Source organism: Cynara cardunculus, assembly GCF_001531365.2.
Source record: "Cynara cardunculus var. scolymus isolate 2C chromosome LG 3, CcrdV1, whole genome shotgun sequence".
Classification (NCBI taxonomy): domain Eukaryota; kingdom Viridiplantae; phylum Streptophyta; class Magnoliopsida; order Asterales; family Asteraceae; genus Cynara; species Cynara cardunculus.
Window position 1 is genome coordinate 1,408,145 of NC_037530.1, and position 23,792 is coordinate 1,431,936.

The 23,792-nt window shown below is 36.7% G+C and overlaps 2 protein-coding genes across 6 annotated transcripts in view; one reads left to right on the top strand and one right to left on the bottom strand.

Moving 5' to 3' along the window:
* Positions 1-323: 323 nt before the first annotated feature.
* LOC112509862 (DNA-binding protein RHL1) lies at positions 324-14,335 on the bottom strand. Its single transcript, XM_025115056.1, has 12 exons — positions 13,983-14,335; positions 12,412-12,522; positions 11,148-11,234; positions 10,520-10,704; positions 8,604-8,702; positions 7,868-8,027; positions 5,726-5,765; positions 5,594-5,649; positions 5,438-5,486; positions 3,263-3,297; positions 1,612-1,653; positions 324-641 (listed from the first exon to the last, which is right to left on the bottom strand). Exons 1-12 carry the CDS (start codon positions 14,304-14,306, stop codon positions 612-614), a joined length of 1,218 nt encoding a protein of 405 aa, XP_024970824.1. The 5' UTR covers positions 14,307-14,335; the 3' UTR covers positions 324-611.
* Positions 14,336-16,826: 2,491 nt separating this feature from the next.
* LOC112509942 (tRNA ligase 1) overlaps positions 16,827-23,792 on the top strand; it is a 23,670-nt gene continuing 16,704 nt past the window's right edge. For 3 of the 5 annotated variants that reach the window (XM_025115164.1, XM_025115162.1, XM_025115163.1), the window contains exons 1-8: positions 16,827-17,015; positions 17,775-18,302; positions 19,057-19,107; positions 19,239-19,321; positions 19,917-20,016; positions 20,810-20,888; positions 21,637-21,760; positions 22,698-22,804. In XM_025115164.1, coding sequence (XP_024970932.1) covers positions 16,827-17,015; positions 17,775-18,302; positions 19,057-19,107; positions 19,239-19,321; positions 19,917-20,016; positions 20,810-20,888; positions 21,637-21,760; positions 22,698-22,804 — 1,261 coding nt within the window. Of the gene's footprint in view, positions 17,016-17,774; positions 18,303-18,552; positions 18,708-19,056; positions 19,108-19,238; positions 19,322-19,916; positions 20,017-20,809; positions 20,889-21,636; positions 21,761-22,697; positions 22,805-23,792 lie in introns of those variants that run through there. The other 2 variants (XM_025115165.1, XM_025115166.1) reach the window with 2 other exon arrangements.

The following is a 23,792-nucleotide window of genomic DNA, read 5'->3' on the forward strand; positions in this document are numbered from 1 at the left end:
CTCTATCCTAAACATATAAATTCAAATATCGTTATCGATGGAAATAATAATAAATCATCTATCTCTCGTAAGCAATACTTGTATCGAGTTTTATGGTTACGATTCTTTTCGAGAGGAACCCATTAAAGACCCGGACCAAATACGACTAGGACCGCTTGTAAAAGAACCGACAATGATCGGGCCCGATCATTCCCGATTTAGGTGCTTTGAAAGAATTTCAATAGGCAATTCCACGTCATTGATTAACTGCAAAAGAGCCGCTCGGTCGTATACAATCGATCACATATATTTTAAAGCAGAACGTCAAAAACTAATTAAAAAACCCGACAAAAACAAAGACATACATCAAACACATGAAAAACACTTCTTGCGCCACGGTTTCGGTATCATTTAAGTCGTGCACAAGAGAAACATACACATACAGTTTCGTCCGTTGCTCTCGACTCCTATCCTAAACATCGAAAAGCTTTCCTGATAGATTCACGAGCACTCTAGAAAACGGGTTTCTTTTTCAGATGGATTCCGAATGAATAGCAGATACAAGAATTTCGTTGACGGTTTATTCGAGTCTGTCAGCTCGAGAAATCTCTTCTAGAAGGGAACTTAATATATCAAGCACCCCACTCTTCATCACTTGAGTCCTGCACACATGGTTTGATATATGATGGAAATGAGTTGAATCCAAAAAATTAGAACAAATTTGACCAAAAATACATACTGTTGCTTTACATCTTCAAATACGAAGCAAACCGTAAATAAAGCATGGCGGGAAGAGAATGAACTCAATGTTTGCCAATTGCTCAAGAAACAAACATGACAAGTTACGGCAAGTTGGGAAGTACTGGCAAATTTTAAAACTCTCTCCATCCCAAAATAAGTATTATATTTTTATTTTAGTTTGTTCCAAAATAAGTGTCCACTCCCAAAAGTGCATACTTTCCAATTCTACCCTTGATTATTACGTTGAGAAATTCATTACTCCCTCAATTTTTTAGGGTAAAATTGTCTTTTAGTTAATTCAAAAGTGTATACACATTTTTTAAAAATATGTGCCTTTTTTTTTCAATTTGGACGTTTATTTTGGAATGGAGGGAGCACTAAATATGCATTGCAATCACACAAATTGCATTATCACGTATACATGAAACTTGAAACGGTATATCACACGCACATCCGATACTAGTATCCTTGCTTCTCAGTGTTTATACATATTATTTCATCAAATAAGGGCCGACATTTAGTACTAAGGGGCTGTTTACCAAGCGCTTACTGGATACAGGGTAAGTGAGGAAAAAGACTCTTACCTCGTAAACGCTTAATGGATAAAAGACACTTACCAACAAAATCCCATTTGATAGCCGAGAATGATACCTGATAAGATAAGTGAGGATGGTGACTTTTGCTGGTAAGCACTTACCCGGTAAGCATTGGGTAAACGGCCCCGAAGATACGCTAATAAATCCAATGTAACAGCATACAAGCAATGCATGAAAATGATGTGTTAAGGCATGAAATAATCAGATTTCAGATCTGATCATGGAACGATTAAGCAAAATCCACATTAATTAGAAATTCTGGATGTTATAATTTCTAATTAGCAGCAAATCTTACCTGTGATGGATCTGATATGTCTTCGATTTCGTCATCAGAAACCTAAGGATATAAACACTTTGTCAAACAGAATAGAAATATTGCATTTAAGCAACTAAGGGGAAGATATAGAAAGTTTATGGGCAAATTAGGTAACAACATCACTATATTTTTACAGCCTACTCAACTACATACTCAAGTAGTATATTTACCAATTATATATAGGGGACGTTGCAAATAAGAAGGCTAAATATTATGAGAAGGTAAGAAGGAAAGGTTTCATATGTGAATCATTGAAAAAATCGGGAAAAAATCTATTTGAAAAAGCATATGTGAACCAACGTTATAATTATTCATACTGGTTCACACATGCATCTTCAAATGGATTTTTTCGGTGATTCACATATGAACCTACCCTTCTTACCTTCTCATGATATTTAGCCTTCTTATTTGAACCTCCCACTAACTATATGTATATACAGGGTTGGGTTCTGGTGAGAATGAAAGTTATGGTGAGAAGAGTAAGAACGGATCTCCACCCTTGAATCAATTCTAATAGAAAAGAACCACTAGATCACCACTAATGAGATATACTAGATAAATTCCTTCTAAAGCGCAATTCATGGATTGTTTTGGGATTAAAAGTGATCCAAGGGTCCAAATCCCTTCTTACACTTCTCACTTTAACTCCTATTCTCACACGATCCTTCGTGTGTGTGTGTCTATATATACACACAGAGAGAGGGAGGATCAAACGAGAACAGGTCAAAATAAGAGAACATGAGAAAGGACAAATAATGTGTGATTTTGCATTGAAATCACATGTGATTACAAATGGTTAATGCAAGGGTGTACGGGCTACTTGGCCGGCGAATTAGGTCACGCTTAATCACATGTGATTTTACACGTGATTATACATATATATATATATATACACACACACACACACAGAGGGAGGATCAAACGAGAACAGGGTCAAAATAAGAGAACATGAGAAAGGACAAATAATGTGTGATTTTGCATTGAAATCACATGGGATTACAAAAAATGGTCAATGCAAGGGTGTACGAGCTACTTGGCCCGCGAATTAGGTCACACTTAATCACATGTGATTTTACACATGATTTGGCCCTTTTTGTATTCTCTTATTTGGTCATTGTTCTATTTTGAACCCGAGAACAATTATATATATATATATAGAGAGAGAGAGAGAGAGAGAAATATGATCAATTTGGGACAAGAGAACATGAAAAAGAACTTGACAGAGAATACTAATCATCTCAACATTATATTAGTGATTTATGTTGGTTTATTTTATTAAAATTAGACAAAAGAGGTGATTATGAGAGTATATACAAGTGATTGATAAAATCTTTTAGTTCTAGTACATAATAGCAAAGGTTGGGAAGAACACTCCGTAATAAACAGATGAAACTGAAAACAAAAGCAGAAATAATAAAACAAAGCTTAAGTAGCAAAAAGATAAAGAAAATATATTCACAAGAATTTCCATGCAACCTCCACAAAAGGCCAGGTGCTACCAACAACAATAGCAATGACATTCAGTGTTTCAAATGCTAAAATCCAGAATGATAAATCAAGTGAAAGAAGTTCAATAAGAAAGATAATGATTTCAGGCAAGTAATCATTATAAGTACTCAAATAAGAATACCTTAGGCTGTTTCTTCCTTGGGGTAGATCTTGTAGCTACAAGCGAGAGAAACATACCAATAAATTAGAACGATGAACATCTACAAATAGCAGTCAACAAAGTACATAAACAAGTTTTGAAAAATCTAGACTCCTTCATTCCAAGGTTTTAAAAGGTGGAATCGGACCTCAAGGTGTTTTCCCTCAACGAGGCGAAGCGTAAGCCTCGAGGCAATCCGAGGCAGAAATATATATACACCAGCATATGTACATATACTACACAAATATATATATATATATATACACACATTTATATACAATATATAATACTAAATTACTATGGGCACTGGTTTAGTGGTTTTTGATAGAGAAAAGAGTGAAACTGTGATATAGGCTGAGAGGATGCGGAAAACATGGTTGCTTGGAGGAAGAGGAAGATCAAACCACACTTTCCCCATTGAGAGGAGAAAGTACTAGCTTTTTGGGTTTTAAAATATTAAAAGTAAACATTGGGGTCATTGGTTTTTTAAAATGAAAAAGGACACTTGTACTATAAAGAGAAGTACTACTACTGCCATAAAGCTTATTTAAAAGCCAAAAAAACCATTACCAAAGCATATCATCTAAGGCGTACGCCTCAACACTGCCTCACACCTCACCGAACCAACGCGTAAGCCTCGTCCAGGGTCCAAAGAGGTGATGCCTCAGGTTTTGGTCTGCCTCGAGGCGTATGCCTCAAAACGATTTTTAAAACATGCCTCATTCCATTATTTATCAGGAATTCATTTTTGGTATTTGCTATTGCTAGTTACATATATGTCTGTCATTATGTCTCCATTAGTCCCTTTAAGTAGGTAAACTTTAAACCCCAAAGGGTTAGCGTAGCGTGTAACACCCCAAGCTCAAAGCAGCGGGCGGGCCCAATAACTTCGAATTCAACTTAAAACCATGGTGGAAGACTGGAAGTTACTGGTAGCCCACAACTTTGAGCTTATAAGGGGCTCACAAATCTACTTTTCTATCCAAGTGATTGTTACATAGCGATCATCACTGACTCCAAAAAGAGCTACCACCTCATTTCTGCAATGCACCAATGCCGCAGTTGACCCTTTCCTAGAGTTCAATTTTTCCGACCACCGAGATACTGAGAAGTTACAAACTTCTAGCACAAATATATTGATAGTGACCTTTATATTTAATTTGAAGAGTCTAAAGAATTTTATAGGACATTCATTTAGCTTCTTTAAATCATTCTCTACTTCATGGTCCCTTGTTTAAGAATTATATGTTATGGTACTTGATTATAAAACAAAACTTTTCAGCTTACAAGGTGTAATCCATATCTTTATTAGTGAATCTCCTCTCCATTTGTGCTTGGTATTCGTCAAAAGATACTTGTTTATAAAGGCGGGATATCTAGAAATCTGAGACATGATATAATATTCACAAAAGACAACAATAAAGAGTTTCTTATGAGAGAGTTGTTCACGGGCGACATGACCTGCTAAACCGCCCTATCCGGCCCGCTAGAAAAGCGAGCTTGGATTACCATTCTAGAAAAATTAGGCGGGCCCGGACTAACTTGTTAAAGTTAATGGGTGAGCATGAGCGATGGAAAAGAAATTGAGCAGGCCCGCCAGGCATGCCCGGCCCGTTAATATTTTTACAATAATAAACTTCTATAATTATAATTTACAAATAGAATTGAAAATTCTTGATACTTATCAATTCCCCCTTAATTATGACTCATAATAATAGCACTCTTTGAAAATTTAAAAAGTAAAAAACATACTTAGCTCAATAGATCAATTCCTTATTATGTCATTTGGTCATTTCCTTTATCAGTACTTTGTATATTGCGAAACAATTTTTTTTCTAAATTATGTACATTGTTATGTGTTTACATCTGACTTTAAGTTGGAAAACTTGTTATGTATTTTGAATTCTTTTACATAACTTGTGATTTATATAAGTTTTGTTTTCTTAAAAATATTAGAAGATTCTAGGTCCGTTAGCCCATGGGCAACCCGGCCCGTTTATTAGGGTGGGTATGGACAAGTTTTCAAGCCTGTAAAAAGGCCTTGGGTTTGCCATATTAGGCCCGTTAGACAAGAAAATTAGGTTAGACCCGACCGAGGCCTGCAAATGATCAACCCTAAGAGATAGGGGGAGATGGAGGGCGGAAGAAAGAAGAGACCAATTTTTCTTTCTTCAAGTGCTTTTCCCTTTTGCCTTGCTCCGCTTACCTGCAAAAACATTGCTGGCTCATTTCAATTACATCTAAACACAAAGAGATTATTAGGAGATACATAAGATGTGAAGAGAGAGAGAGAGAGAGAGAAGTGGTTCTCACTTTACTTTGATCAACCTTCTCTTCTGATCGTGGCTCCTGCAATCTTTTTCTAGAAACTAGAATAAACTGATAATTTTTAGCGATTCATGTTGTGACCAATTTAATGTTGTTAAAAGTATAGAGCAAAGAAACCTTTTGATGATGTTGGGGGTGTTGATGTGTTTATTGCCATCTGTAAACATCGTAAGTTTATTAGAACAAGTCATTGGCAATTAACATTTGATCTAGGGGTAAGTACACAGGAAACTATTCAGAAAGATACGGTGGAAATATTGATCGAAAATAGTTTGTATGAGATGACCAAGTGCTGAATGCATAAGGATCATAGGGATGTGTTGTTTATATACGATTACACATTGAATACCAAAGGGGTTACCCATATTCAAGCAAGTTTGACAATGTATAAGTGGATGCTTAATGTTGGGGACTTGGCAACAGTAGCGAGCTTAGGCAAATATTATATTCAAATCATACTGTTACACAAAGCTAAACATATATTTACTTTTCTCAATAATTGTGGATTTTAGATTCTAGCATTGGTTAAATAGATTTAAGGAGATCTACAGCTATCAGACACCCATTACCTGTATATCTTTATCCTTGGATGTATTTCTTAGAGTATAATAAGGGATGTTTGTAAGCAGTTTAATGAGCTTAATGGGAAGCACAACTTATTAGGTCAGCTATACATGACTGCTTGGTAGTGGCTTAATGATATAAAAAGTAGCTTAATGGGAAGCACAACTTATTAGGTCAGCTATACGGGGAGCTTTATGCAGAAAGCCAAGTTTTTTTCCAACCTGTCACTCCCAATTAAAAAACAAGCTCCTTCCATGATTCCATCTATAAAAAACCCTCCCAAACAAAAACCTTCCTATATACCAATAGATCAATCCAAATAGACAGCTTTATCCATACAGAACTTAATGGAAAACCAACCAAACAGCCCCTAAGTGTTCCTAGTCCTATAATTTCCTATTCCAAAATGTCTTCTTACACATGCACACATATACATTTACATGTTGATCATCCTCATCAAGAATATAAAGCATTTATGATTGTTTTGGGAGAGTTTGGATCTCAGCCAAGGTCTTGTGAGGATAAGCATTCTCTCTTGCCTTTCATATTCTTCTGCTTCTCACTCACTGTGAAACTTAATAGCATACCATCCTACATCAAAGTGGATAAAGCTTGATCTGGAACCTCTAGTTCGGTCAATACAGTCAAGAATTGTCCATATGATTTACAGTAGAGGCCACCAATAATAATTTTCTAAAAGACCATATGATATTACCCTTCCCAGACCCCACGTTGCATGGTATTCACTAGGTCCAATTGGATTGGTTTGGTTTATTATGGGAATAAATGAATACACCTCTGTTTGTTTCTTCTATGCATATGAAGCAGCAGTATAAAGGCCTGTTTGTTAGTAGCTTAATGAGCTTAATGGTACTCACAACTTACTTGGTCAGCTATACATGACTGTTTGGTAGTGGCTTAACGATATAGAAAGTGGCTTATTCAGTAAGCTTCTAGGGGGAGCTTCAGAAAACCAAGTTATTTCTAAACTTTCCCTTCCCAATAAAAAACATGCTCATTCCATCTATGGAAAAACCCTTCCAAACAAAAACCTTCCCAATCTATACAGATAGATTAATCCACACAAACAACTTTATCCATACAGCCCTTAATGAAAAACCAACCAAACAACCCCCAAGTATGAGTTTTCCCATTATGGCACTTAATTACAAAAGTGAGGCATTTTTGCAATTAAACGTTCCCTTCTTGCCCAGTACGCATGCTACTTCCCATTTTGAGAGGTATTCAAGATAATTATGCTCCTTTCAGATATGGCCCACAAGAATACCTTTATTTCACTAAACATGAACTTTGTCTGAAGGGTATAGTTGGAAACGGATAAATGGGTGCTTTGTAATTTAGTGACTGAATTCCTTTATCATGTACCAGAAAAATTGCAATATTTTCCTTTTCAGGACAACCCACAAGAATTACTGAATTTCCCTTTCCGGAAAAATTCCAAGTTAAATCATGTATTTGCCCTCTAGTAGTCATTGCGATAGTAGTTATGAGTCATTCCGGTTGACTAGATTTACTTAAATTAATGTTGAAATTTCTTGATAAGTATTTGGGACATTTACAGACAGGTTAAATGCTTCTATTTAATCTTGCACAGAGTCAAATATCATAATTCTTGCAGATACTGATTACTACGGGATGGAGTGAGTAATAAGATTTCATGGTTTAAAGCTGGACCTTTTCCTCTTTTTTCTTGAATAATGTAGATATAGTGGCCTGAACAAGAGAACCGTGATTACTATGAGAAACCTCCTTCAATTTTATTGCCGATGTACTAATTTCTGAAAGTTGTTCAGAAACTTTAGTAACTTCTGTTTCAATAGCATCCTTACCGCCACTGTGGAACATAGCAAAAGTTCAGTCTCCATCTATTGTAAAAAAACAAATCAGCCGACACCTCATAACAGATTTAAAAATGAGATTGGAGCAAGAATTTTGTTGCTAAAGTCTACATGAAATAATTTATGTAAATAACTAAATGTCAATTGTCACTTAAACACTAAGGGGCCTTTTATCAAACACTTAATCGATAAGTACTTACCGGTAAAATTTAACACTGTCATTTACTTACCGGGTAAGATTTTAGTCCACCAAAACGGCACCGTATGCAACAATTTACCCGGTAAGGCGCTTACCGTGGTAAGAGTCATCGCCCTCACTTACCGGGTAAGACTCTTGGTCCTAATTTCGTTCTTACCGGGTAAGATTTTTGGTCCTTACCATATTCATCCAGTAAGGTAATGTGACTTGGTAGTTGGTAAGCGCTTACCTGGGTAAGTGTTTGGTAAATGGCCCCTAAGATCAAGTAAGACGAATAAGTTGAAACTAGGTGCAATTGTTTGGCTCTCTATCGACTAATCTAAGATTTCAAATGAGTAGCTTAAGAATCCAAATGTTTTCAGAAGTTAGATACCTGATTGTACTTCCACCAATTTCATTTTCTTCCCCATCAGAAGATTTGGTCTTAACATCCAAATCAAATGCATCGTCTGCAGAAGAAGATACTGCAGCCCTATGCCAGGAAAGATCCTTAGTAAATATGAGCAAAGATGCAACTTCAAGATACCATTTGCTGTTAGGGGATGAATGAAATTTGAAAATGGCCAAGAAGAAGGAGAGCAAAGAAAAGAAATAAGAGCAAGCTATATTATATGATACTTTCAACTAAGATTGGATAAGTCATCCTGTTTCCTAGCCTAACATACTATGATACCACTCATGTGAAGTATGTTATATAGTAGATAAGATGACTTCTAATGAAAAATATAAAGTTATCATGTTTCTTGTTTTGGAAGAGTGTAATTATAAGAAGAAAGAATGTGTATTAACTCAAACGCCTTTCTACATGTAAAAATAGTGGTAGATTTGGTCGTTGCTGCAGATTTTTTTGGGCAAAAAATGAACTCGGATTGATGTGGGGAATTCAAGAAATCGAAGTTTAAAGATACAAATGCTTGATGAAAAAACAAGCTGCTTTCAAATTAAAACATACAACTGATTGTCAAACCTTAGACCTCCCAACCTTGCACAATTGAAAAACTGCCACAACGATAAAAAAACAGCCTTTAATAGTTCAAGTAAGGACTTTAACAACTACCCTTCCAAGATGATAAAGCTTGATCCTTGCAACTAAGACTGATTGAGAACTTGAACCTTAAACCCTTTTAGATGAACAAATGACAGATGACAGAAAAAAAAAATGTCCCAACCAGTCAGCCACTGCCTTGTCATTGAACCATTGAAGCCGAGAACCTGCAATTGTTTCCACTCGACACCTTCATAGCAACTCTAGAGACGACTAAAACCTCGTCAAGACAAGGTAGAAGGGCAAAAATAAAGAGGGATAAAGCCAAAACCATCATAGTTCAGAGGTGATTGGTTTTGAGAGAATGAATTGAACCGATAAAACCCCCTGATTCCAGCAGCGACAACCCTCGTTTACTTGACGTTGGTCCAAAAACAATGGTTAGAGACTCAAATAGCTGAAGGAACTCCTTGACAATAAGTGAGACCAAAAATCTAATGCAATCTTCATCATGATAGAACAAAAGCTAATTCCAAACAGAAACATGACACTTGCAATGTCGTCGAAATTGAAACTAAAGAAAAGCCTTTGTCCCTAGTTCCGACCATCTTGAAGCCACCACAACAACACCAAAGAAAGGCCGGTAACGGAGCTTGAGAGATTCTCGATATATGATTGGTCAAATCTATAGGAATCATCAATTTTACCATTAATAGATGATTGTGAATCACTTCCTTTGAAGGAAAAACATGTGAGCTATTACGGATTCTCTCTTCATATAATTACACCATTCATCTTTCAAAAACAATGGTGAAAGGTGGCAATTTTACTCTAACTTTTGACCATAGGGCTGTGAAATCTTGAGTTTTCTGCATTTTTAGATAAATCTGTAAGCTTTCAGACTCAGTCATGAGCAATATCATGACATTCTATGCAATTCTTAAAATATCCAACCAACTCTAGCTCTTAGATTCCAACTTTGATGCACTTACATCAATTTACATGTAAGTACTAAATAAAGACGTCTATATTATGGTAAGAAATGAGCTTAACTATATTTGAGTGACAATAAAAATTAACAAGACTACCATGATTAATGATACAGCATTGCACACTTGCTCAATCCTCCTAGGTCTTTCAAACATCTTTGCCTGTTATGCTCGCATGTACCATTCCAGCATAATCAGTATATGCTTTAGGGGAACATAAATGATTGTCATTCATTACTTCTACAAGAACTCTTGTCATCCCTGTAATAATTTGCATAAACACAAAATTATTCAAAATAAAACGAAGATACGTACTTTAATGATTTTCCAGAAATCCTTGATGAGTGCCTAGTTGCAGTTGTTTGAATCAAATCGTTTGGATCATTTTCACTGTCAGAAAATTCATGATCTGGTTCATGTGCTCTAATTTGGTCTACTCCTTGCATTCTTTCACATGTTGAACCTGCACCGCCTTTGAAATCATACTCATTTTGCTGTTCCTGTCACCAAGAAGAAATATCTCAACACTATGTCCAAGATTTGATTTGCAAAATTGTTGCTAAAAGAGAATTGCTTTATTCTTAAGGATGGAAACCCACAAGAAAGGCTATGAAAATAAGGGCTAAATATTTTCGTTCTTTAATTTACTCAAAGAGATTACCAAGAGATGACTGCTCTAATACCATGTAACTGTAGGTAAAAAGGAATTGTGTTCATTATAGTAAGAAGAAGCCCCTTTAAATAGGTACAAGAAAGGCTTTGAAGATAAGGATAACCCTAACAAGATGAAGGTAAACATGAACAAGATATAAATAACAAGAAGAAAGATTAAACTACCAAAACTCACACACGCTTTCTTAAGAACAAGGAAAAGAATAACTAATGTCAACAAATCATTATATCAACAAGCTCATAAATATAATCATCTCACACGAGAACTGACCATATTCATGTCTTCTGGAAAGCTGAGTTGGATTTCTTCTGGATTCGCTTCCTTGGATCCAATCCACCATGCATCAGAAAATACAATCTGAAGAAGTAGAACGATGAATAATATATATAACCTTATTCCCAATAATTGGTCCTCATTAGACCTGCATGCTTATTAAATATGCTGTTTGCACAATAGCGAGAAAAAATGCAACAAACATTTTTAATAACAATCTCCACCTACAAAGAAAGAATTGGGTAAATGTCAACCTCAAAAGTACTTCCCTAAATAAGTTGACTTGAAACATCCAAAGGAAAAGAGAGCACTTGTTTGGGGATTGAAGAAAAAGATTACTACTAGCACCGATGAAAAACGACATTAGAAGAAAATGACTGGAAATATGATAGTTTATTAAATGAATGACCTTAAAGCTGAAAAATCTAGCCCCCAACAACAGCAGGATGCAGATGGAGTCCCAAAAATGATGGATACACTTGGAAAATCATATCCTATTACATCTTGACTCAAAATTGAAGTTTCTAGGCGATCTCTTTGCTATTGAGGTTGAGGAATTATTGTTTGATATATCAGATGCTTATGTGATTCTACTATGTACTTTACCTTTTAAGTAGTTTTTAGGGTTTCTCTTCAATCAAACCATTGGTCCACTTTGTACATAATTAGTGTAGTCTTGTTTAATAGACTAAACACAGCTTCAGAGAACCCCATTTTTCCTTGTTACAACCTTGGATGGACCCACCAAATAAACCAGAAGAGCCAAGCTGCCAGTGCTCACCATTTGCCACCAACAAACAGGTGTTGCTTCACTGCGACTCACTCCGTCACGCGTTTACAAACGCTATGTAGGTTTACAAATCTGCACAGGTTACTGACAAGGTAGTTGATATGATGGTGATGTGGATTTTCACTGTTGTGTCTTGATGTCTGCTGGTCTCGTAATTAAAGGAGTTTTGGAGATGTGGTTCTTTGGGGGTGTGATGGGGTGATTAACCACATTCCCAAAATCGTAGACAAACAATTCCCATGACACCAGGATGCAGATACCATAGTGCGCAAGATTTTGATACTTCCAAAAATAAGGAAAGATGAAAAATTGCATATTATATATTTAAAGGAAGGCCCATGACTTAAACCTGGGGGGAGAGCTTCAAAAAGATGAGGTAAAACACTTTTACACGTTTCAAGAGGGTTAGAGAAATACTAGACCTTTAAATCATTTCGAGGAGCAGCATTAAAAAAATATACAACCACTAACCATGGTATCGAAGTAATCTTCACACATCACGTTCTTCCCACCTTTAGAAAACTGCAGCGTCAAGTACCTGTTCTTGGGATATACAATAGTCCCAAACAACTTCATCCGGCCCTACAAACAGAAGATAGGAGTACAAGTCATACCATGATTTAGACATATCCACCACAACACCAAAGTCCAAACTATTATCCCCACCTGTATGGAAATAAACTTGCCAAACAAGCTGGAAAAAAACACACAATATCACTTCAAAAAAGAACTCCGAATGTGTGATGTATTAAATCTGCCCATCTGCTAGACAGTTGAGCATACAAAAACCTAATTAAACCTACTTCTAGCATTAATCGGATAATTAGTCTATCATCTCCGTCCTCCCCTTTAATTCAGATAATATTCAAAACTTAAAAATGCTCATTTACTTCTCATATTCAGATATCACAGAGAAAGAGTGTGAAACAGCCAACAATGCTTAGCATTAACGGCAAACCATCAAACAAGCTCACTTACTTCTCATGTTCATGTCCACAAATCGTATTCATGATGACCACCCTTCTCTATCTGAATCAACTTCAGCTCCTGTAGTTCTTTCTTTAGAGCCATCTAAAAGTATTATGTTCCTGGGCACCCCAAAATAAGACAAGCTGGGAAGCCTTTTCATGGATACGCTACCTTAGCCAAGTCAAAACCAAGATTGAATGAGGTAGCAAAAAGACCTAATCTATGAAGACATTGAACATGACTAAGCTACCCCAACCCAGCGTAGAGAGTTACATGCTCCTATCCATATGGACCTAAACTTGAACATCACCGGCTTGGTAAATGAGGACACGAGTTTGATACTTCTAGGAACAAGTCTAAAGTATGCATTTTGAAGTAAGTCACTCATCTGTGTCAAAAAAACATAATCCAAAACAAGTTGTAGGGTCTTGACCACCAAGCAATGCCAAAAGTAAACCTAACTAGGTATCACTGCCAAAACTGATCTAAAGAATCCCCAAGAATACCCAACTCGATATAATACTCACCCAAGTTGTATGCTTCCAAGATCAAGCTATGAAATCATGATCAAGCAGAAACAAACTCAGTCTGAATAAAACCAACCTCAAAACATGAGTTGGTCAAGATTAGCACAGCAAGTAATTTTGCATGACCAAGAATTCTCACATGTCGCCACAAAGACCCAGCGGTTTTAAAACAAATCCCAATGATCTCAACCAAGAAGCAATCATCAGAAAGACAAAGATAACATGACATTTTCCATATCAATACATCAATTACAAGTGGAGGGTAAATCATGGGCACAAAATCATAACCATACATACATGCCATAAAGTGATCATAAAACAGGATAAACAAATACGGATTTAGATGATTTCTCTTCGTTATACAATTGAATCGTTACTTCCCGAGAGCATCTCCTCACTATGCATTACATTTTTCACATTTACCAATTCCTACCTGATCACGAGGACTCATAGACCCCCCACAACATTCAACCTCCAAAGCTATCCAGTTTAATATCATAAGCATAAACGGAAAGAAAATTACTGTAACAAAAAAACTAAATAAACCTGGGGAAAATCGAGGTAGAGAATAGGGTTTTTGGAGCCGAGATCTTTGAGCTCGCCAACCTTTCCGCCGGAAACCGGAGCAAGTAACCCCGGAAATGAGAATAGAAACCGATTCTTCCGGTTTGATTTCCTGAGTATGTCTCTACCGTGATGTTTAATCACTGTCTTGGAGGGGTTTAGAGACAGTGACGAAGCTTTCGCCGGAAATTCAGAGAGTAAGTTCTTTGAAATTGCGAGTTTTCTGAGTCTTTTCCGTTCTTCTGCTTCAGGATTTGTTTGATTTGCCGACGATCGGCCATTTTTCTCATTCCCACCTTTCGCCATACCTCTGTGGTTATTAGTGGGTGACCTATGAAGGCGGGAAAAGCTTGTGCTTTCTCTAGTAACCAAACTCGGTAGCAACCGGTTCGGGCCTCGCCCCAAAAGCGTTTGGTCCGACCATCTTTCGGGCCGGATCCAAATCAAATCCGTCCCGACCCGAGATTTACCTTTTCGAATCGGACCTATGGTAATCGGTCCCGATCCTAATCAATAACACTAGACCCGTTCTTTATGTACAAAGCCCGATCCCCATAATCGGTCTTGGTCCGGAAGAGATAGAAAAGGGTCTTGGGAAGGGACGGGACCAAGTTGCTTCCCTCAAAATCGGGTAACCCGGTCTTGATTAAAAATCCTAAAACTCGTGGTAATTGTTCCAGATCTCGATCAAAAATACCTATCCTGTTTTTCATGTACAAAACTCGTGGTAATTGGTCCAGATCTCGATTCCTGGTCCGGAAGAGACAAAAATGAGTCTTGTGCAGGGTTGGACCCGATCGCTTCCTTCGGAGTAGAGTAGCGGGGTTTTGGCTAAATACCCTATAACCGGTGTTAGATCTGGAGTGTTCGTTCTATCGGACTTGTCTTCAGTCTGGTCCGGGGATCGGCCTGATTTTTAAAAATATATGTTTTATCTTATTCTTTTTACACAAAAATGTTATTGATAATTTTGTAAATACCATTTTTTAAATTTAATACTGAAATCTACTTTAAATATATGCTTAATTTTTTTGAAAAAGAAGATCTAAAAATACTTGTATTATAATTGATAAAAACTTAAAATTTTGGATTTTTCGCATACATGATCGGGTCGAGCTTTGAAACTATCTATATGTATATTAAAAGAAGAACCATGAGTGTTTGAGGTGGCATCGTGAGAATTGGGTGTTGAGGTGCTGGTGAATTGTGGTTGAATTTGAGATATCTCACGTTGGTGAAGAGTTGAAAGATTTAAACAAAATGAAATGTATAAGAAATGTAGATTATATGTCTTTGTGTCAAATAATGGGGTTTGCCTCGTAGGGTTGTCTTGTTTCAGATGATCCTGTTTGAAATCTATAACCATGGTTGGAAACCAAACAAGCCAAATTATTTTATTTATAGTGCATATATATATTAAAAGAAGAACCATGAGTATTTGAGATGGCATAATGAGAATTGGGTATTGAGGTGTTGGTGAGTTGTGGTTGAGTTTGAGATATTTCACATTGGTGAAGAGTTGAAAATTTTGAACAAAATTAAATGTATAAGAAAAGGTGGATTTGATGTATTTATGTCAAATACGGGGTTTCTCCCATAGGGTTGTTTTGTTTTTGATGATCTTCTTTGAAATCTATAACCAAAATATTGTATTCAATGAATTCCATAAATTAATGAATTCATCATTCATTGACATGATTGGAGGAATTGAAATCCATCACCAACCACCACGACCATGTCGCTATTATTTGTCATGTCCCATCCCTAACCCCCTCCCCACCACCACTGTTGCTGCCACCCACCCAACTTCACCACTAACCACCATGCTACTACTATTGTCATCACACCCACCCCCGTCACTCAGTGCATATCTCTACTACCGTTACTGTCACACCCTTAATCTAACCCCACACCACACAATTATTGTTTTCGTCGTAATTGCCACTCACCCCACTCCCACCATGCCACTACTGTCGCCGTCATACCACCCACTCTCAGCCACCCGACCACCATCCCACCACTGTTGTCGTCACAACTACCACCCCCACTACCCATCCTCGCCGCCCCCACCTCGCTCATAACCGAACCCCCACACCACTATTGTCGCCTTCACAACCGCCACTTACCTGCACCCTACCCCAACCTACCACTAAACACCTATGCACTATTGTTGTCGTCATACCCACCCACTCCCATGACCCAACCACCCGACCACTATTCCACCACTATCGTCGTCACAACTACCACCCCGCCACCTACCCCTACGCACCCCATCGTCCCGCCCTCTCCCACTACTAACCACCACCCTACCACTATAGTCGTCATAACTACCACCCATTGCCCCCACATATGGCCCTACATGTCCCCAACAATCCCCACCTATGGAGAGGGGTGGGGCAGGACTCGTGTGGCATGGTTGGTCAAGGTTTAATAAATCTACAAGGAAAAACTATAAATTATAAAAGAACTAAATATGATTTATAAATTATAATCAAATTTATTGATTTTAAGAAATTTATAAAAAGACTAAATTGCATGAAAAAATAAACGTACTTTAACTTGATTCATATTTTAGGTAACGTATTTTAAAAAACTTTTATTTTAGTACATAAGATGTAAAGTTTTAAACACTTAAATAATCGGATAACCGGTTATTATATTGATACGACGAATAATATAGTATCCAACTCAATATTATTTATTGAGGTTGTTAGTCACATGGATTTTTTAATTTAATATTATTTTTTTAATCTAAAATATAAACTACAAAAACAAGATTGCCACACCTAGCTCACAGTGACCACTTCCATCCTAATTTCCACATGAATGTCGGCATCCAGCCGCGCCTTCACTTCTACTCGTACACTCTCTTCTTCTCCTCTGTTTTCACCTTCGATTACTTCTTCAAAGAGCTTCACCTTCTTTCGCCTCCACTTTCGGCAATTCATTCATCGCCATAGCTTTATTGTCATCTCTAACATCTCAAATTTCAGCTCAATCATGCCGCATAACCAGGTATTTCGTGTATTGACGTGTTTATGTGTTGTTTTTGGTTGATTTTGTTTGCGGACTTTTGTAAGAAAAGTTATTAGGTTTCATTTGATCGAGTTAATAAGATGTTCAAAGAGCGTATCATACTATCATTATGTATTTGTTTCTTAATTAACAATCGAACTGTTCTCTGTAAAGAGTGACGTGATTGGTGTTCTGTTTTTATTCTCTCCTACACTTCGTGTAATTTAGCTGTTACGCTACCGACTAAGTTTTTGCTGTAAATTTTTGTTAGATTTGAATTTTTATTGATCAGGTGAGGAGAACATAATGATTAGCGTATGGGTTGTCTATGTTGGTTATTTTTCTGGTTAGAAAAATTGGTATGAGGTTTATCAATTTCTCAGCGTGGATCACTTTTCCATATCATGACATTTTAGAGATTAGATTGAGACGAAGGATAGTGTGAGAATAGGAGTCAAGGTGAGAAGTGTAAGATCGGATTTGGACCCTTGATCACTTTCAATCCCGAAACAACCCATTAATGTGATTTAGAAGGGAATTGATTGATCTAGTGGTTCTATTCGATTAGGATTGATCCAAGGGTGGAGGTTCCTTCTTACCTTCTCACCATAACTTTCATTCTCACCAAGTCACCAGAACGGCAGAACCCAACTCTTAGATGAATCGGCATGGTTTTGTTTTTAAGTTTTTGGCACATATTATACATGTGGGCTTGATATTAGAATCAGGGTACTAATTGGCTCAATTTGATAATTCCAGAAAAGGGGTGGTAGGACAGAACAAAGGTGGATTCAGAAGCCAGGCAGCGACAAGATGGATGGGCCCTCTGATGTACCAGAGGTTAAGTCTGCAGCTTCTGCTGAGTCTATCACCAATGGAATTAATAGGCTTGGGATTGCTGAAAACAATGCACAGCCTCCCGTTCCCGTGCCACAGTTCGGGAGTATCAGTGTGGATGAGATAGCACCTCTTCATGGGCAAAGCAATGGACAGTCCCATGTCTCAGTTGGATGTTCTCTAGTAAAAAATGCTAATCTACATGGTAAACAGTATGTCTTCAAACCAAAGTCTTATGGAACGGTGTCTGGTGCAACAACTGATGATGCAATAACTACTACTACTACTGCAACTACCAGACAGGAAAATGCAGCTCAAACTGCTGCTTTGAGCAAGTTGTTTAGACAAAATCTGTTGGAGAATTTCACTGTAGATAATTTTACATACTCCACTGCCAAAATACGAGCAACATTCTATCCTAAATTTGAAAACGAGAAGTCTGATCAAGAGGTAACTTCCCTTGTTAATTTTTTTGAAGTATATAATATTTATGTACGGCAAGTTAAACACACACACACACAAACACATCTCGCCGTTGGCGAGACTTAAACCCTTGACCTCTAAACCACAAGGGCTTTGGCATAGTGGTTGAGGTCCTGGGGAATGCGGTGGAATATCCCATCTGCACAGGGAATAGGTTTGATTCCAGGCGTACACAACAATTCTGGCCACCAAGTTTATCAGCGCTGATTTCTTGCAGTCACAATTTGCCGGGATTAGTCCAGGCATAGCTTGGACACCCTTACAAAAAACCCTTGACCTCTAAGAAGGTTGGGTTACAAGGTATCGCTAGGCCAAAGTCCCTTTGGTGCAATGTTATGATGTATCTACATACTCACACTAAGAAAATAAGAGGTAACTTCCCTTGTTTAATCTTCATCATAATTATGATGTTGAGCAATGTACACAGCCAATGAGTATGCTTCGATATTTTCAACTTATAATGTTACTAGTGTCAGGTGGAATTGATAGTTCACACTATCCATATTATTACAAGTATATTGCCATTTTGGTATTGTGTGAGAGACCAATCATCAGTACATGTATATGTTCTTTCATGGTTGGCAATTTGTTCCATGTGCACATTATTCCCGATGTCATGTTTACGAAAAGCAGTTGACAACGGTTTTGTTTTCCAATACTTGGTTTAGATGAGTAGTTTTGATGTTGATACATATTAATCTTTATATTTGTATGATTCCAGGTTAGGATAAGGATGATTGAACTGGTCTCAAAAGGCCTTGCTACATTGGAGGTACAGTGTGCCTACAATCTTTCTTAATGATGTTTCTTTGGCATGCTTTTATGGCTAATAATGTTCATTGATACTTTCCAATTAACTTCTTCACCCCTTTATGCATGTCTATGCTTCCATTATGTTACTAGGTGTCACTCAAACACTCTGGATCACTTTTCATGTATGCTGGTCATGAGGGTGGAGCATATGCAAAGAACAGCTTTGGGAATGTGTATGTTGAGATCCTTTTCTTTCTTTTTGATTTTATATTATCTGCATCTTCAATCTACTTATCATGTTAGACTTAGACATTAATCTCAACTCAAGCTTCAGAGATACATTTAGTGAAGAAAGATTTTGGATCTACCTCTTAATACCTCACATAGACAAGGATACCATTTCTACACATTTACATCATTTTAAGCATGAGATTTACATCTAAAGTTCAAATATAAGGATAGAATAATGAACTATAAACAGGTCATATGGAGAATGTGGTTTGAGACAAGTAATTTTTTACATTCGTCACTTGTAAGTACACTGTTCTTGGATTTCCACTGTCCAATGTCCATTGATGTTCTCAGAAAACAAATGACTAGATTTGTAGCAAATAATTTATAATTATTGCTCTACATGGATTAAAACTACAGAAGATGGTTCTCAGCAACAACAATTATGATAAATCTACAAGATGTCTTCAGGACTAGGTTGTTAGATAGTAGCTTATGTCTCTCACAAGGCATTGTCTGATGCATGATATCACTGTTAGTTTTTGATTGGATTAGCTGTTTGCTTTTTGTTTATTAAATCTTGTATTTGTCCTGCAGTTATACTGCGGTTGGAGTTTTTGTTCTTGGAAGAATATTTCTCGAGTCATGGGGCACTGAAGCCAGCAAAAAACAAGCAGAGTTCAATGCATTTCTTGAGGTACTTGTCATGTTAAAATTCTGATAATAATTTGATGGATAACAATATAAAAGAGTCGGTTGTTTGTTTACTTCCTTCCGGAATATGTGGTAGATTGAAGACACAACATTGTAATTCCTTAATTTTCCTTAATGTTTTTTCCATGTCTACCCAGGACGAAATTCTCTAATAATTTTCTCAGATAAGGAAAAGTTATCTGTTGGTAGACGGGTAGTCAGTGTCTAGAGAGGCATTCATCAATACAGTTGATTATGCCACCAAAATTATTATGAGTTATGGAATAAGAATGTTCGGTTCAAACCAAAAAACCACGTATCACTATAAATTGACATGTCAAAGCGAAAAAGACAACATATTAGCATAATAGGGAAATATTCTTGGCCATGCAGTTAACAGTTAATCCCCCATATGCATAACTAAATTGAAAATTCCGATCTTTGTCACCTAAGTTGGTTGGGTTAGAAGAGAAGCAAAAGGATCCCTAATTATAGTTGGACAACAAATTATTTTGTAGGTTAAGTATATATGCTTCACATGGACATAATGTGTCCTCCTGCTAAATGAGAACCATATCCGTTCTTCTTAAAGCCTTCAAGTTATGTGTGCTGTGTTATGGTTATCATGGTATAAGCTTATTCGTTTGAAAGCATTGCTTTCATGAATACCATGGTGTATGTGCTCTCATAGAAAAGCAGGGTTTAATTGTGTTATGTTGTCAAAGATTTAGTGTTAACTTTCTTTACTTGCTCTTTTTTAGCTCAATAACCTTTTTATGAACATGTCATTCTTCTAGCGAGAACACATGAGCATATCGATGGAATTGGTGACTGCTGTTCTAGGAGACCATGGGCAGCGTCCTCGGGAAGATTATGGTAAGAGTAAACCGATGTAACCCTATGTATATCAGTTCATGAATAGTGTTTGGTTGTTAAACAAAGGAAGTATACACTTGAAAGTCGTAAAAAATATTGTATGTTGATAATATATGGTCGGGTTTCCTTTACTTTTGATGCATTTAAATTTCTGGATTTTATATGAATTAGCTGGTCTATTTGTTTTTTTTTGAAATTTTTTTCTTGTGCCGAGGGTGCAGTCTGATTCTTGCTGTCAACTATTACAGAGGTGCATTGTATTAGTTTGTAATTTTCTAACATATTAAGATTCATCAACATTGTTTTGAGGTTTTGGATATATATATATATATATATTCATTATGGAAGTATTACCATTGTTTGCTTGCTGTTTTTTTGTTATTGGGCATATTGGTAAAGATGTTTTATCTTGGCACTTGTCAGACGTGCAGGAATATATGTTCTGATTGATTTTCATCATTATTTTCGGAGGACTTTAGACACTATCATTTATAAGATTATCATATAGAAATACGTAAATCGTCCAATCCCTTTTTCTAACATGGTTATATCGTACTTCATTTTTTTACTTCATTCATTGCTTGTTGGTGATGCTCAATATACATAAGCAGATTATAGTGTTTGATAGAAATTATTTTGTACCAGGCTTATGTTATTACTTCTTATTTTTATTTTTGTAAATGTTGGTTGGAATATGCTTTTTCTGCCACAATGTGCTTATGCCACTTGTATGTCTTACCTTGAGCAGTTGTTGTGACTGCTGTCACTGAATTGGGCTACGGGAAGCCTAAGTTCTACTCCACTCCAGAGATTATTGCATTTTGCAGAAAATGGCGCTTACCTACAAATCATATTTGGTTGTTTTTAACAAGGTGATCATCTTCTATGTTACATACATAACTAGCTAACGTATATGCTCACTCCATTCCAAATTAAATGAACTTTTTTTTTACCAACTCTTAAAGCAATATTGACATCTTCTTTTCATGGTTCTTTCTTTGGAAACTCTTAATGGTAAGTTAATTATCATGAAGTTCTTATAATCATCACATTTAGCCAATCAAACAAGTCTATTATGGAATGTATTTTTCATCAAATTTCCCTCATCGTATCTTTTTTTTTCCTATCGAATTCATTAAAAAATCCATGCAAGGTTAAATGAATTCCAATTCTGCACAATATATCGTCAATAAGGACTTGTGCTGATTTTACTCATGCAGATTCTCTTAACTTTAACCTTTTGGGAGAAAGGCTTAGGGCCAAATTATTTATGTTCAATTTGTGGCCCCATTTCCATTATATTTTGGGATGGGGGACAAGAAGAACATGAGACCCAGCAATAAGGAAATTAGAAGTGAAATGAAATGGGTAAATGAATTGGCCTTGTATATCTTTCGATGGAGGAGGTATTTCATATTTCTGGTCTAGATACATAGATATTTATGCTGTGCAATTGGATATAGTAATCTCAGATCATTGCATCATATTTCTTGTCATTTCTCATTTCGCATTTCAGTCAACCTTAAAAGCACGATTGACAGGATGGTGGGTTAGATTTATACATAAAGCTTAGAAACCATCAATAAACAGCATGGCGCCAAAATAGTAAGATCTAAGCATGGAAATCTTTACAGCTGCTGCTCCCTTTTTGCATCAATCTGTAGCTGAGCTTCCCTCTTTATATGATATAGCTGTGTGACGTGTTTGTTTAAGTATACTTCACTTATTGCTCATTAGTTGGGATCTAGTGGAAGGCCCATGGCATTATAAAATGATAATAACCGCAATGTGTTTATTTGTTTCTTCAAGGAACTCTGTAACATCATTTTTTGCTGCTTATGACGCATTATGTGAGGAAGGGACAGCTACATCTGTATGTAAAGCTCTTGACGAGGTTGCAGATATCTCCGTGCCAGGTGCAACTATTTATTTTCATCAAACACATCTATGTTTAAAATTTGATCGTCTAACTTGAAAGTTTTATGTTGCAATAAGAATAAGATATTATGGTTAAAGTGCTGGAGTATATGATGAGCCTTGAGCCTATACCTTCTTGTGTACCCTTTTCCTTGGTGTGTATTAATATGAGCTCTTCTTTTAAAAAACTCTTGGTAATTTACCTTTTTGGTTCCAAGCCCTACTTAGTCAAACTCTTCAAACTTTTTTGACAAACTTTCGGAAGCACTTTGGTCTTCCCCAAAACCTTCCCGCAAACACTTCCTCACAAGCCAGTGTGGTTCACGAAAACAATGGCTCTACTTATTTGGGTAAAGGATAGGTCTTCATACATCCTACCCCAAGACCCTAGTTCTGAATGTGACATAGTGGGTTCGTTTGTGTTTGTTAACTCCTTAAGGTGGAGCATAGATGATTATCATGCTTAACTTGCCACATATAAAATTGATTGTTGGTTCCGTAAACGCTTGGTTTGGATGTCATAACTGATACTTGGTCTGTATATGATGGTTGGACCGATGCTGGACGAGTTGTGGTACCGTAACATGTTTAAAGACCAGGTGCAATCAACCTCTCATGAAATACCTTGTTCTTGACTGTATGTAATGTAGATAGGCTGTTTTTTTCTTCATTTTCCGATTGTTGATACAATATACAAGGACAACTTAGAGTATAGCTTCGTCAGTGGGGCAACTGAAGTGCCAAATTCATGTAGTAGGTGTTTGGTCCATGTAATCTCAAAAAACAGTTTGGCATGCCTTACAGTTGAATGGAATGCAGTTGTTTGTTTCTTTCTTTCCGGAAAGATACAGTTACCACCTGCAAACGCTCATGGTGGAGCATCAGGTAATAGGACAGTATGTTGAGTGTATGCCTGAGAACCTGACAACCTTGTTTGCAACTGTAACAACCCCAAATCCATACATTGCATATAACACATATTTCATA

Coding starts and splice junctions, on each gene's coding strand:
- LOC112509862 (XM_025115056.1), bottom strand. CDS start 14,306: ATGGCGAAAGGTGGGAATGAGAAAAATGGCCGATCGTCGGCAAATCAA. Junction 5,487..5,593: donor AGAAGGTTGATCAAAGTAAA/GTGAGAACCACT, acceptor ATGTTTTTGCAG/GTAAGCGGAGCAAGGCAAAA. Junction 3,298..5,437: donor ACTTGAAGAAAGAAAAATTG/GTCTCTTCTTTC, acceptor TCTCGCTTGTAG/CTACAAGATCTACCCCAAGG.